Source organism: Phocoena sinus, chromosome 2 (assembly GCF_008692025.1).
Source record: "Phocoena sinus isolate mPhoSin1 chromosome 2, mPhoSin1.pri, whole genome shotgun sequence".
In the NCBI taxonomy this organism is placed as follows: domain Eukaryota; kingdom Metazoa; phylum Chordata; class Mammalia; order Artiodactyla; family Phocoenidae; genus Phocoena; species Phocoena sinus.
In genome coordinates, this window is record NC_045764.1 from 130061117 (window position 1) to 130077038 (window position 15922).

A 15922-nucleotide genomic window follows, 5' to 3' on the forward strand; every position below is an offset into this window, starting at 1 on the left:
ATTTTCAAGGATGTTTGCTGTGCAAACCCCTTGCATAGTAGAAAACCCGGCATGCAGAAACCTGCAATATTCCAATACATGATTTCCAATACAAATTTTCCTTTTCTTATCTCCTATCTTCAAATATATCTCATATAATCTGTGCTCACTGCCTTTGTCATCTTACTTCCTTGCATTTTTTCCTGTCATTCCGCTGAAAACTATTCAAGATACCTCAATCAAATGGTTGTTTCTTAATTATTCTTGACTTTTTGCAGAATTTAACAATGGCTGAACTTTCTTCCTTTCACCTCTCAAGTACTCCACTGCTGTGACCAGTCTGATTCTTAAGTCTGTGTCCTTTGGTCATCTCTCTTTTCTTCACTGTTTGGGCTTTTTCATTTTGACTAATAAATGTGAACATATCACAGGTTGATTTCTCATTCTACATCTGCTCCCCCAAATATATTCTACTTTGAGTTGCAGCTGTCACCTCTGTAGGTGATTGTGATTTACTTCTTATATTCCAAAACTCATCTGCCATCTCTATTTCTGCCTATATCTAATAAATTTTAAAACTAAGAATCAATTCTATGACCTGACTTTTTAAAATTGTTGTCAGTGGGACTTTCATTCTATCAGTTCTTTAGATTCAAAACCTGAGAATGAGATTGCATGGACTCACTCAAATGCAAGAGTCTTTTAACTGGAATTCTTTATGCCATTCTAATCCATTGTCTACACTGTCACCTAAGAAATCACTTGAGCATAAAATCATATTACAGAGTTTGTGGGAGTTAAGGTCTAATCCTTTGACATTTTTATACAGGGTCTCCATGATTGGACGACTGCTTTCCCCTTCAGTTTCTGCTTGTGCTGTATTTCCCATACTCACCCACACCACAACAACATGCCAAAGTACTTGCTTTGACCTAAATTCACTGCTCATTTATTCAAATATTTTCTGAACCTACTGTGAACCAGGTATCATGCTGGGCACTGGGGCTATACATATGAGTAAGTTACAGTCTCTCCTAAGAGGGGAATAAAAATGTAAACAAATGCCATAAAGTATGATTTGTAATGCAGGGTTACAGAGTGGTTTCCCTCTTCTTAAGGCACTTAAGGTGACAACATAAAAAATGACAGAGTAAGGTATTGAAGGATGAGTTGGAATTTGCTCTATGACCATGAAATCATATTTCAGGTAAAGTAAAAGCGTGTACAGAGGCATGGAGATGTGAAATTAAACCCCTTATTTGAAAGTTGTAAATAATTCAGAATGAGCAGACCATAAGATTGAAGATGGGGATAAAAGGATATAATGATGGGAAGGTGGAGCTAGGTGATAAAAGACCTTTTCTGTATCAAAGGAGTATGGGCTTTTTCCTGGAGTAGTATGATCAGATTTACTTTTTTAAAAGAAGGTGTTCCATCATAGTAATAATTTATTCAGGCAAGAATGATTGATAGATGCTAAAACTAGCGTATGGAAGTTTGACAAATAAAAGATATTTACTAGTCTCTGAATACCTCTCCACATGATACTCATTACAGTGGGAAAAACAGTAACTTAACTGTGGAGAAACCTGGTAGATACCATCTTAACCAATGATCAAAGTTAACCTCACAGTAATGGGACAAATCAACACCATGAACCTCATGATATAATGCACTGAGAAGAATGCAGCACCATCATTTCTGTGGTATTCCTACCAAAACGCAAATTCTGAATCTAATCATGAGGAAATATCTGATAAACCCAGTGAGAAGCATTCTACAAAATCACTGGTCTGAACTCTTTAAAACTGAATATCATGAAAGACAAAGGGGAAAAATGGCAATTAAGGAATTAAGTATACATGAAATCTATGTGTAATGTATAATCTTGGATTTTTCCCTCCCATAAATGGCATTTTGGGAACCAAATGGCAAAATCTGAGTAAGGTCTGCAGATTAGATAATAGTATTTTATCAGTATCAATTTTATGATTTTTTTAATCATACTGGTTATATAAGAGAATTTCTTTTTTAAGAAAGTATACATTGAAATATTTAGAGGTAAAGGGGCATCACATATGCAACTTACTCTCAAATGATTTTTTAAATCATATATAGAACATGTTCACGTATAGGACATGTTTATAGCAACATTATTCACAGTATCCAAAAGGTAGAAGCTGCTCAGGTGAACATCAGTGGATGAATGTTTAAACAAAATTTGATATATACATAAAATGGAATATTATTCAGCCTTAAAAGGAAGGAAATTCTGACACATCCACATGTGTGATGTCATGGATGAACCTTGAAGACATTATGCTGAGTGAAGAAAGCCAGTCACAAAAGGACAAATATTGTATAATTTCCCTTATATGAGGTACCTAGAGTAGCCAAATTCATAGAGACAGCAATTAGAATGGTGGTTGCCAGAGGCTGGAGGGGAGAGGAATAAGGAGTTATTGTTAGATGGATACGGAGTTTCAATTTGGGAGGATGAAAAAGTTTTGGAGATGGGTGGTGGTGATGGTTGCACAACAATGTGAATGTACTCAGTGCAATGAAACTGTACACTTAAAAACTGGTTAAATTGTAGTTTTATGTCATATATATTTTAGTACAACTTTTAGGTAAAAATAAAACATGTAGAGAGGCGAGAATAAAGGAAAAATAGCAAAATGAATAGTTATCTTCTAAAGATACAGATGGAGTTAAGAATGGAAGCAGAGAGACCAATTAAAAAGCTATATAGTAGTAAAGACAAAGAAAACAGATGTATCTGAGGATGATTTAAGTGGTACAATTTGAGATTAAGAGGGTAGTATTTTAAAATCATCTATCACATCTAGCTTGTTCACCAAAATACAATAGATATGAGTAGATGCACAGGCTGCTATCTCTGCCTGAGCCTTTACCTGTCTAACACTCATTTATCCTTCATAACTTGACTCAAATGTGACTTCTCTAAGTCCTGCCTACCTGACCCTTTACACAGTCTCTCCTCTTTCCCCTTACCTCTCACCATTTCCTGCACTGAATTAGTCTATCCTCCTTCTTAGCTGTTGTGGTAGCATCTTTTGCATTGATGACATAATGTTTCAAAATAGTTGGTTTATCTCTTTCTTCCATATACTGAGCTCCTTGAGGGCAGAACCAGTTACTGTATGTATGAATCCATGGTGCCCTTTATAGTGTGTGCTCAGTAACTGTTTGAATGGAATCAGTAAGTTATTGAGTACTTACACTGTTTTCCTTTATATGTTCTGTACTTGCCTCTTTCTTTCCAGGCCCCCCCACCCCCCGCTCAAAGTTCATACTCTATTTCAGTAGTCTTGTAATTAGTCTTTCTACTTCTAGTCTGAAGTTTCTCTGCAGTTGCCTTACGTTGATGCCAGATTAATGAAATTCTGTGATTTGGAGTGCTTACATAAAAACCCTCCATATCTTCCCATTATCTAAATAATAAAGTCCATATTCACCAGTTAGGAATTGAGACCTTCCACAGTATGTTTTCAGAAGTTACCATGTTTATTTCAAATTCTACTTAACCTACCTGATTAACTTTATTCATCAGATATTTGAGGACCTGCCTTTTGCAAGGCTTTATGAAGAAAGTAAGTTCACTAAATATGATCTCATCTTTGTGTTCATTTTTTGTTCCCTTCTTTCTTTTTACTATTTTATTTCATCTTAGGGGTAAATAATATTTGGAGAACACTCACCCATATTCATATTTAAGTAAGTTGTTCCATTTTAAGACAAAATATGAGTGATATAATGAAGTTTAGAATAGGTGGCAAGCCATCCTTCCCATTGTCTGACTTATTTGCAAAACAGAAACAGACTCACAGACTTAGAGAATGAACTTATGGTTACCAAGGGGAAGGGTAGCAGGGAGGGATAGTTAGGGAGTTTGGGATTGACATGTACACACTGCTATATTTAAAATGGATAACCAACAAGGACCTACTGTATAGCACAGGGAACTCTGATTGATATTCTGTAATTATCTAAATGGGAAAAGAATTTGAAAAAGAATAGATACATGTAAATGTATAACTGAATCACTTTGCTGTACACCTGAAACTAACACAACATTGTTAATCAACTATACTCCAATGTAAAAAATAAGTTCAATAAATGTTTAAACTGAATTAATTGTTTAAAAATGTAAAAATTTAAGATTATACCATAGAAAGTTATTAATTTATTGTATTAAACCTTTGGAAATCTGCCTATGTTTTCTCCAGCGTAGTTCAACTGTTAACTTTTGAGTTTTACTTGCTATCTATTATTATTTGTTTTATCACTTTGAAACACAAAATCAAAACAAATTTAAGAATACTATATTACACGTGTTTTCAAAACTTTCTTTCTGTACTCTCTTTATAGGTTATATGTAAAGTCAGATGTGCAACTGAACTTAACAAACACAAGTAAGTTTCATGAGTAGCAAGATCTATATTTTTTTTCACAGTACACTTCCCAAGGTAGAAGGGCTTTGTAGTTGAGGATGCCTTAGCAGTTTTATAGAAGATCAAGTAGTTAGATTAGTTCATAGGAAGTGAATTGAGTAATCTGGTCATTCCCCTTCAGCAGTATTGCTGCCAAACACCTTTTTTTGCTGCTCTGTCACTGGCCCACTTCAGATGTCAGATGTTTTAGTACTGTTTCATAGGGTCCACAAATACTCAAGATAGATTATGCTGTTTAGAGTGAGAATGTATAGTACAGTTCCATGAAATAAGTAATATTTCAGTACTGATTCACCTCAGAAATGAGATCGCTAAACCTGGGAATCAGAAGCCTTGGGTTTCAGACCAATTCTCCCACAAACTTGCCAGCTATGCAACTCATCTAACCTCTCGGTACTTTTGTTTCCTAAACTACTATAATCCCCTGGATGCATAGATAATTTCAAGGTCCATTTTGGGTTTCAAAGTATATAATTATTATTTTTATTATTTAATCTGAGAGAATATTAGGATCTAAACTTCTCAAACTAAAATCTTTGTACTTTGCATGTATACTTAATAAAGATTTCTTGTTACAGATTACACATTACCTTCAATTTTTCCTTGTGTAAATTACTCCCAAAGGCAAACAACACTTTATGATTCCCACTATTGAAAGTGACCAAAATGGAAGATATTAGAATGGCAAATAAATTTCTAGATCATGTTAATTTGGGGTATAAATGTATTTGAACTAGGATTACTTTCATACAGGAAGCTGTTCCGGCTACTTGATACAGACAGCCACACCTTACCTGAAGAGTTTAAAAATTAGAGGTGGTCCAATATTTTTTAGGGGGAAGTGGTTAAGCATTTTACTTTGGGAGTAGTTCTGTATGCATAGTAAATACGCAACTTTATAAGAAGATGAGGTATTGATGAGTGTGTGAAACTCTACATATATTGTCCCTATGTTCCTCTTTAGTCTTGTTTGAAAGAAATGTTTGCTATAGATAATCAGATGTTCATAAAACTGAACATTGTTTAAAACACATTTCCCTTACCTCTTAAAGTTAATATTAGTGATCAATTTAAATTTATATACTGTATATTAATTTTCCAAGCAAATTATAAAAACCTGATAATTCTTAGAATGGAAAGGTCAGTGAAAATGTGCTCAGCAGTTACGAAAATGAAAAATTCAGGATTATTTGAATTAATGTTAAAATAGTCCAATATTATTCTTCCTGGTAGAGACAACTGAATTCAAGTCCACATGAGATTATTTTTAAATTAGTGCTTTAGAATCTCATGCCATTTTTAAATGGCTTAGATACTAATTTCATAATGACAAAAATATCCCAAGTAACTCTGAGTAGTTATTAAATTTGTATTAAATTAAATTATAAGCAGTTTAAACTGAAGGAATTATTGTACTTAAAGTAAGTACACACTAATTCAGTATTAAGTTTAATTTCTCTTAGTTTTTTAAACATCTAATAAACTCATTTTTTTCTTTCAGAATTCTGTTGCATTTGGGCTTTATATTGGCAAGCCTTCTCTTTTTAGTGGTGAACTTGACTTGTGCAATGCTAGTCCACGGAGATGTCCCAGAAAATCAGTTGAAATGGACTGTGTTTGTTCGAGCATTAATTAACGATAGCCTGTTTATTCTTTGTGCCATCTCTTTAGTTAGTTACATATGCAAAATTACAAAAATGTCATCAGCAAATGTCTACCTCGAATCAAAGGTAAGTATATTTCTTAAATTTATACTTGAAAATCTAACTCAAATCTTCATCCTATGAACCATATTTTAATGGAAATTTTATAATTCTTTAGAAAGCATTCTGAATGTCAGGTACATTTTTGAGCATGAAAGAATGATCACAAGAAATTAAAAGGTATCCAAAACTGAGCCCTTACTAAACAATGGTTTTTTTAAAAAAGAAGCTCATCATGAGCATGTTGTATATTCTATGACTTATATCCTCTACCCTGGAGGCTAATTAAATGATAGAAACCAGAATTTATACAAATGTATCACAAATAGTCTAATATACAAAGCCATACTAACAACTGAAGATTTCATCAGTAAGAGTGACAGTATTGCCGTTAAACAAACTTACCGCATCATGTCTATTCGTATTTGGGTTAGCAACATTAAGATGTCATATTGGTAAAGGGGTGTTTATTTGTATAAAGGTTTAGAAAATGTTACTTCACCCCATAATATGAAGTCCCTATGACACATTTGAAACAGCTAGTCATGTAACTAAATTTATAAATGCCTTGCTTCTCCCTTTCCTTATACTTTGGGCCAGTAAACAAAAACCAGTGTTAACCTATTAACAGAAAACCATGAATGTTTCTACTCTTGTTGATTGACAATGTGGTTGAGTGATGAATCAGTGTCCCAGTGTATGTTTGGCATTGGATGTGGGGCATAGATGTATGGATATTGGCTCATAGCCCATCGCAGGCTGAGTTCCTCATCTATGCTTCCAGAGTGGTGTTGGGCTCATTGGGCTTATGCATACATCCAAGCTTGCTTTAATGTGGCATCATTGCCTATTCACTGAAGATAAACAAGATAGTGTCTTAAACAGAACAGTCTTCTGAAATATTTTTAGACTTCTATATTGTTATTATCCTTAATATAGTCCTACTAAAGTTAATTAAATGCATGGTAATTAACTTGTCCTTTAAGTTTTCGTGGAGATGTTACCTTTATTTTTTAAACATGTATCAGTAGAAATAACAATATAGAAATAGAAATAGAGGAGAGAGAGAGACAGATAGACAGACTCACTTTCAACCCATTAATCTCCCCGGAAAATTATTTTATTCAACTTCTAAACTTTTACTTCCTAAAAGTTAAATAGTTTAGCTAACTCTGGCTTCAGTTTCAGTGTTAAGAATAATACACTCACTGTTGTTGTGGTGCATAACCTTTGGGTGTAGCAACAGCATCTTTTCATAGCGTGATAACATCACCATAGAATCCATACCTCTTGTTGTCTAGTGATAAAGCATACACAGATGTGGTTGAATTTAAAGAGCTTCTTTTCTGAATACCTAGCAACTTTATAAGTTTGGTTTTACTCACTCTGATACAGAAAATTCTCTGAATAGAGTTAAGTTGCCAGTCTCAGGAGGGAAGTTCATCTGATAACTCCTCCAGAATTATTTCAAATACCTTTCCCTCGCTATCATATGAAAGGTATTAAATTTAAAAGGTACATGGATTCAGAATTCTCTAGGAACACTACAAAGAAACATGTTCAAATACACACCTATAAAGGTAAATATAATATGAGATACTCGATTATTTGTATTATATGTTCTGTAGTTCTTGGTCTTCCTAATTAGGGTATAAACTTCTTTATTCAAATAGTACATCATCTTGCTTTCACATTCTCTTTGTAAAATCACTAGGCTCATTTTTGTGTTTTGACTTCTATAACAACATATAGTCATGGCCATTTCTTTTATTCAATCAACAAATGTCTGTTGAGCATTTATATCCTCCACTTTCAAACTGACCTTGTTTCTTGCTGTCTCTCAGAGAGTTTCCTTAAAGTTCAGACTTCAGTCTGTTTTTCTCTTTATTCTTCCTTCCTTCTTCTACATATTTGGTGATAATGAGATCCTCCATGATTTGTCTCAACCAATCTTACCTACCTTATTTCTAAATGGCACACAGTATGCTTCCCTGTCTGTATATCCTTAGGCCGTTTCATCTTCCAGGAATGTTTTTCCCTCCCAGTGCTCTATTCCTGTTTGTCCTTATCTTACCCAACTTTAAAGGCATAACTCTAATGTTCCCCCTTTTTATGACCTCAATTTGGTCCCTTCTCCTCCATCTCTAGAATAAAATTTAGAAATAACTCTCTATCTGAATTCTTTTAAATTTAATTTTATTCTTTTAGCAACTAGACCAGTGCCGTGATTTGGTTCTTTTTCAAAGTAGCAACTCTAACTTGCGTTTTAAATATTAGTTATTGTCAATTTGAATAGTTTATTTCTGCTCTTTCATTTTTTAATTTTTGTTACTTTGTTCCATATCTATGTTCTTATATAGATACTTAATTTATTATTTTGTAAACTAATAAAGGTATTAAGAGCAATATGTTTTCTCAAGTACTGCCTTGGCAACTTTCCATAATATCGCTATATTATAGCAACATTCTTATTTAACAAAAACAAAGAAAATTTTTCCGTTTGGATTCCAGCCATGTCTCAAATACTACATGTTTACACATCAGTGCGAATTACACATTATCTCTACATATAGATAGATATTATCTTTACACTCCCTTTGGTGGAAAGTCTAAAATTCAGATATCTGTCCTCTTCAGGCCCCCTAACCTCCATAAGAAATTATCAGTTTTACCCTCTGCTTGATTGTCCATGCATACGAATGTGGCCTACTAAACAATGTAGAATTTCTGTACTCCCGGTTCTTGTTAGAAAAAATTTACTATCAACTGTTAAATTCAAAGGCTTAATTGCTGGAAAAATTACCTGAGGTATGTACAGTCTGTCCATTTCCCTGTCTATTCCATATCTTCTCCTCTGCCCAATCCAGTTAATTATAGAGTTGTATTCTGAGACTGCATTGTACCCTGGATAGAATTCTTTCCCAACATATACTGTGACATTATGCTTTGGCCTACGTCAAGAAATATGTACGAAATTCTTGTAAGAAACATTTATCTTAAAGTCTCTACTGTATTATGTTGTTAAGGATATTGTCCATACAATCAGTGTTCCCTAGAAAAGATCTTTTCCTCCAATTCAGTACTAGGTAAAACATTATTGATTAAATTCTTCTTTTCCTTGGCTACTATGTTGTTCAGAGACAAATATGTGACTCACCTTTATATCAATCGTAGATGACCTTATGATACTCATTTTTGTTTCTGGGTCTACCTCTAGTTTCATCTCACTTTCTTACCCCCACCCCCGCACATTCCTATGTTTATTTTTTATTCTGTGTGTATCTCTGTAACTACTTCAAATTCTCTTTTGCAATGAGGGTGATATAAATAAAAAATGGGATTGGATATACTTTGGGATATGTTTATATCTCTTTTTCAGGTATATTGATTTTTTAATTAATGTGAAAAGACCTTAGTGAGAGACAGTATATCATAGTGATTAAGAGCTGGAAACCTGGGATCAGAGAGATAATGATCTAAATAAATCCCATCTCTCCTGCTCATTGGCTGTATGGCATTGCACAAGTAACAGTACATCTAAGCGTCACTCTCCTGATCTGTAAAATGGAAATAATGACAGTATTGATCTCATAGGCTGTTTGAGGGTAAAAGTAGTACCTACCTTATAAAGATGTTATAAGAATTAAATTAAAATGCATATAAAGTATTTAGTATAATACCTCGCACTTGGGAATGTGCTAACTTACAAATGTTAGCCATTATTATCCTAATGTGTACTAAGGGATGGTAATGTAGCTTCAGGAAGTTCTTGAATACCTGAAATTTTTGGCAAATTGTATCTGGAGACAGATCCTATATATGTAATCAAATTCTCAAAAGGAACAGTGTAAAAGAATAAGGATTACCTGAAGAACAGGATCTCTCTTTTAAATAATTTATTGTAATTTTATTTGACTCTATTTATATCCTGTCCCACACAGATTTTGTAAGGGTTGAAGTCTCTGATAGATTACATTTCATTGTTTAACTCATTTTTCTTAGAAATTTTTGGAACATGTATTGTTAAAATTATGTAATGGCCTTTTTATTTGTTTTTTTTTTCTTTTCTTGATATTAGCTTTTAAGTTTTTGTCTATTGCTGACATTTCAAGTGTGTCTCATTAACTTTAAACAAAATATTTTAGAGTTTTTTTATATAAACTCTTTATAGGGTAAACAAATAGTTTATATTTATTGATATGATTGTTGGTATTGGTCCTTTTCTCCCATTAAGGTTTTTTATTGCTGTTTGCTTTGCCTTTATTTGTATGATTTCTGTGGTATATTTGAATTTATTTACTTTTATCAGAATTATAACTTTTAACATTAAAATGCATACAATAAAATTATTTTTATTCTAATATTCCTTTCCATTTTAGAAAAAAATAAGCATATTTATAAGAATATAGGAGACATATCATTTTTAATGGAAAAAATAACCGATTGGCACAAAAAGGTGTAAACCGATGGTAGATGCTTAGTCCCTATAATGGCAAGTTGGAATTATCTACATGAAAGACCACTCAAAGGTGGGGTGGGAATAAGTTAAGCTTTCAGCCTTACATCTCTGGTCAAGGACACATACAATTTTATACCTGGATAAGAGTGTAAAAGGAATCATTATCTGACTCAAGGTCAGCTTATCTCCCTGCCCAGTTAGCCATTTACAAATAATGCATTTTCTCTCTCTCTCCCGAATGTCTAACAGTTTTAATTACTATGTAAACCTTTCTGTCCCATGTTCACTCAATCCTTGAGCCATATTAATTAATGTATTCGGATGGAAGCATCATTAGCATCTTGCAGAGACACAAAAACATTTAGCTAAACTACATTTCTGATCTTTCATGCAGACCAGCTGATCCTATAAGACTAAAGAAGGAGTGTATGGTAATTTAGGCCATAATTAAAGAAATAGGCTAAAATGCCATTAGTGTCTCACTTCCACCACCCTGAAATATGACTTCACCAGAATTTGGTGAGGATGGTGGTTAAAAAAAAAAATAGAGGCTGCATCATCCTCTGTAATAGGAATGATTGCCACCTTCCCAATATTCTGTTATAATTTCTCTCCTGAGTCACTGGGATTTTCTTTATCTATCTTAAGCTGTGGTACGTCTTTAATTTACTGCTTTCATTACTCCAGTTCTTATACCCCAAGCCTTATTTCCTATTCTGTTCTATTCTGTTGCTGAGCCAACCTTCCACGCACTTATCCCATTTGAAAAATCCCTGCTTAAAATCCTGGGTTTATATCTTTTACCTACTCCTAAGCCCAAGTAGCTTTCCCTTATACTTCTAGACTCTTTTACTAGACCAGCCAGCATTTTCAGAATTTTTTATTTTTCCATGGTCATAAGGTCCATCCACTAAAAGCCATCTATTCTGTAATGGTAGGGTCATAGGAGCCAGAGATCTAATTTCATTGTGTCTTAGCACAGTGAAACTCTTTTTGAGACTGTTTTAGGCCATATAATTATCAAAATACATCTTAAAATTTACTAATTGAGACTACCTTATTTTCTTATTTTTCATTCTAATTTCAAAATGGAAGTAGCGTTTGTGAGATGAATTCAAAAACTATGTGCAGGGTTCTACTTCTGGTATTGGCTGAGTAGCTTCCATTGGACCCAACCTTCTACAGAAAGCAAAGATAAATTCTGGACAAAATATAAAAAGCACTGAAGGCACTGGAGAGCAACCCCTTAGAAGAAGGAACCGACACTGAGTGAATTTCCTATTTTTTACAGCTTCTAGCCTGAGGGAAAGTCCCATCCATGGGGCAGCCAAAACTTGAAGAGAAACCTTCTATTTTACTTGCTTGAAGAATCATAGGACAACATTCAAGAAACTATTCCAGATGGAAAGCGAGTGGGAAATCTCGGGAAGAAGATAGCCAGATAGAGGAAGCTCCAAATTCTGATTATGAACTCTGCCAAATTTTTATCTGATACCTGAACTAAGCATGTGCAGGACATACTCCAAGCAGCAGCACAGTTAAGGATAACGAAATTGAACTGAGATTTCAGCTGCTATCCATTCATGGGAGATCGTTTGGGATTTGAGTCTAGGCAGGTTAATTATTTGCTAAAAATAAATTTTAAAAAAAAATTTAAGGGAAAAAAAGAAAAATCAATACTTTTCAGAGGACTATAACAGCATCCAGACTCTAAAACATGGCACTCACAATGTCCAAAACACAATCCAAGGTCTCTAGATGTATGAAGAAACAGGAAAAATTTAACTCATACTCAAGAACAAAAATCAAAACTCAAAAAGCAATCATTGGTGGCAGTCCCCCACAGATGACCCAGATGTTGGATTTATCAGACAAAGATTTTATAATATGCTCAAGGATGTGAAGGAAAATATACTTGAATGAATGAATAAATAAGAAATCTCAGAGAAATAGAAACTATTTTTAAAAACTACCAGAAATTTTAGAATTAAAAAATACAATATTTAAATAGTCACTAGTTGTGCTTAGCAGCCGATTGGAGATGAAAGAAGAGTCAATGAACTTAAATCAACAGAAATTATCCAATCTGAAGAACAGAGGATATTGGGGGTGAAGATGATAATAAAATGAACAGAGCCTCAGGGCCAAATTATGTATAATTGGAATTCCCAAAGGAAAAGAGGGAGAAAATGAGATTGGAAAAAAATATTTGAAGAAATATGACCTAAATTTTCCAGTTTTGATGAAAGGCATAAATTTATAGTTGCATGAAGCTCAACTAAGCCCAATCAGGATAAATATATAGAAAATCTTACCTAAGTTCATTGTACTCAAAGTGCTTAAAACCAAAAAGAAAAAGAAAATTTTGAGAGCAAAGAAAAATGACATATACATAAGGGAACATTGATTCAAACGATCACTCACTTCTCACCAGATATAATGGAGCCAGAAAACTTGGTAACAATATCTTTGAAATGCTGAAAGAAAAATGCTGTCAACTCTGAAATCTACATCAAATGAAAATATTCATAAAGAATGATGAAGAAATAAAAAACATCTTCAGATAAAAGAAAACTAAGAGGGTTCATTATCGACGGACCTATACTACAAGAAATGCTAAGAAAATTCTCAGACTGATGGGAAATAAAATCGGCTTGGATTTTAGCTCTTCAGGAAGGAATGAAGGACACAAGAAATAATAAATATGTGGGTAAATATAATTTCTTAATTTCTTTAAAATAAATGTGACTGTGCAAAGCAAAAATTATAACATGTGAGGCTTACATATGTAGATATAATACATAATTCTCTATATAGTATATATAACAACTATAGCACTGTAGCATCAAGGGCAAGGCCTATATGGTTGCAATTCTCACATTTTACATCAAGTGGTATGATATTAACTATTGCTTAGACTATGAAAAGTTAAGGATATATATTATAATCCTTAGAGCAGTGATTCTCAAACTTTTTGGTCTCAAGCTCCCATTACACTCCTAAGAATTATTGAGGACCCCAAAGAGCTTTTGTTTATGTAGATTATATCTACCTATATATACATTTTAGAAAAAAATTGAGAAATTTTTAAAATATTCATTTATTGATTCATTTAAAATGCCAATAATAAATCCATTATATGTTAACATGAATAACATTTTATGCTAAATATATTTTCCAAAACAAAAATAAATAGCGAGAAGATTGACATTGTTATACATTTTGCAAATCTCTTTAATGTCTGACATAATAGAAGACAGCTGGATTTTCATGTCTGCTTCTGCATTCAATCTGTTGTGATATGTTGTTTAGGTTGAAGTATATGAAGAAAATCCATCCTCACAAATATATGTAGTTGGAAAATGGAGGAGAATTTTAATAGCCTTTTCAGATAATTGTGGATATTCTTCTTTAATACTACACCAAAACTCTGAAGTGGAGGTTTCTTAAAGGTTAGTTGCCGTGTGGAATCTAAAATGATATTAGTGAACTTTCTGTACTCTCCATTGGTCTATCTTGCACTTTGAATGAGTTTGTAACATCATGCATTGATCATTAGAAAAGAGTGGTCACAGATCTTCAAAATGTTGATACATTTCATTAGACAATAACCTAAATCACATTTGTTAATATCACCAGCAATCTCATTAGAAAAGTATTTAAGTTTTGGGAAGCTGCCAGTCTTACAGTGGATACAAATGCTTACAAGTTTTCAAAAATTCTGATTTTCACTTGAAAGTTCATATTTCATCATTGGCCATAAATACTGTCAGATGTTTTCTTTGACATGACAGGCTCATTTCATTTATTTTTCAAAAAATATATGCCCATTAACCAAGTCTGAATAACCATTGTTTGTCTGCCATAGTTGTCTGTTAAGTAGAAAATGGGATTTTATGAAAAAAGTGGTTAGTTCAGCTCACAAGTCAAGTAATCACATAAGTGCTTCTCCTCAAGACAACTACTATGCTTCAGGATGCGGCAGAATTTCTTTAAGTGAATGTCTTATTTCATCACACAGAATATTAAATAGACATGTACTATAGGGTCAATATTTAATAAATATTTTCACTGCTTCATCAATGATATTCTTTTTTCTTTCTTTTCTTTTTTTTTTTTTTGGTCTGCATTGGGTCTTCATTGCTGCGCGTGGGCTTTCTCTAGTTGCAGAGAGCAGGGGCTACTCTTTGTTGCGGTGCACAGGCTTCTCATTGCAGTGGCTTCTCTTGCTGCGGTGCACAGGATCTAGGCGTGCAGGCTTCAGTGGTTGCAGCACTCGGGCTCAGTAGCTGTGGTGCACGGGCTCTAGGGTGAGCGGGCTTCAGTAGTTGTGGCTCACAGACCTAGTTGTTCCACAGCACGTGGGATCTTCCTGGAACAGGGATCGAACCCATGTCCCCTGCATTGGCAGGTGGATTCTTAACCGCTGTACCACCAGGAAAGTCCCTTCATCAAGGAGATTCTTAAGTGAAGCTTTCTTTTTTAACTGGGAGTGCATAGTAGTGAAGAATACAATACAGTTTGGTGACACTGCATTGATTTGTGCTAAGACCGAAAGTTTTACCCACCATTGCTTTTGTACCATTAGTGAGCTTATCAGTACAATTGGCCCAGGATAAACAATCAGAAGAATTTTCAACACTCTGAATATTTCAGTACTACTTGTGTTTCTTCTCAGGCATTGACATAAAATAATGCCCTCTTGGATGATTAGTTGCTACTGAATGAATATAAACAAAATGCTGAATGAATTTTGAATATAAACAAATTATGAATATAATTGATGAATATAAACAAAATTAGTCCTTCTATATCAGATTAATATATTTGTAAGGCAAAAATACAAGTCTATTGACAAGACGTTAAATCACTATGTTTTAAGCTAAATCTTTGAATCAGTGAATTTCTATCTTGGAAAATGACAGTGCCATAATTTCTTTCATGGACTTTTCATCCAGCAGGCATTCAGCAATATTAACTGTACAAGGCTTTACTAGTCTCTCAGCTACTATGAGTGCTTCGCCAGCCAATGCAATATAGTAATTTAGCCTATAAAATGCCTGAGTGGCTTTTTAATTTCTAGTTTGGAAAGTAATAAAAACAATTTGTGATGTTTAAAGTGCTCACCACACCTGCATTTAAAATTTCAATTCCTTGTGCTTGAAACTCTGAATGATTGGTCTCAAAATGATGCTGCAGCTTAACTTGGACATAATGTTCTGTCACAGCAGACACAATAAGGTAAATTATTAACGTTTATAAAACTATTGAAAGTTAGTTTTCATTGCACTTCATTTGATAAAACA

The 15922-nt window shown here is 33.6% G+C and overlaps 1 protein-coding gene across 1 annotated transcript in view; it reads left to right on the forward strand.

The window, feature by feature from the left end:
- Window positions 1-15922, forward strand: part of GPR137C (G protein-coupled receptor 137C) — a 51680-nt gene that overhangs the window by 26115 nt on the left and 9643 nt on the right. The window contains exons 2-3 of the mRNA XM_032623875.1: window positions 4372-4415; window positions 5956-6184. Coding sequence (XP_032479766.1) covers window positions 4372-4415; window positions 5956-6184 — 273 coding nt within the window. The remainder of the gene's footprint in view (window positions 1-4371; window positions 4416-5955; window positions 6185-15922) is intronic.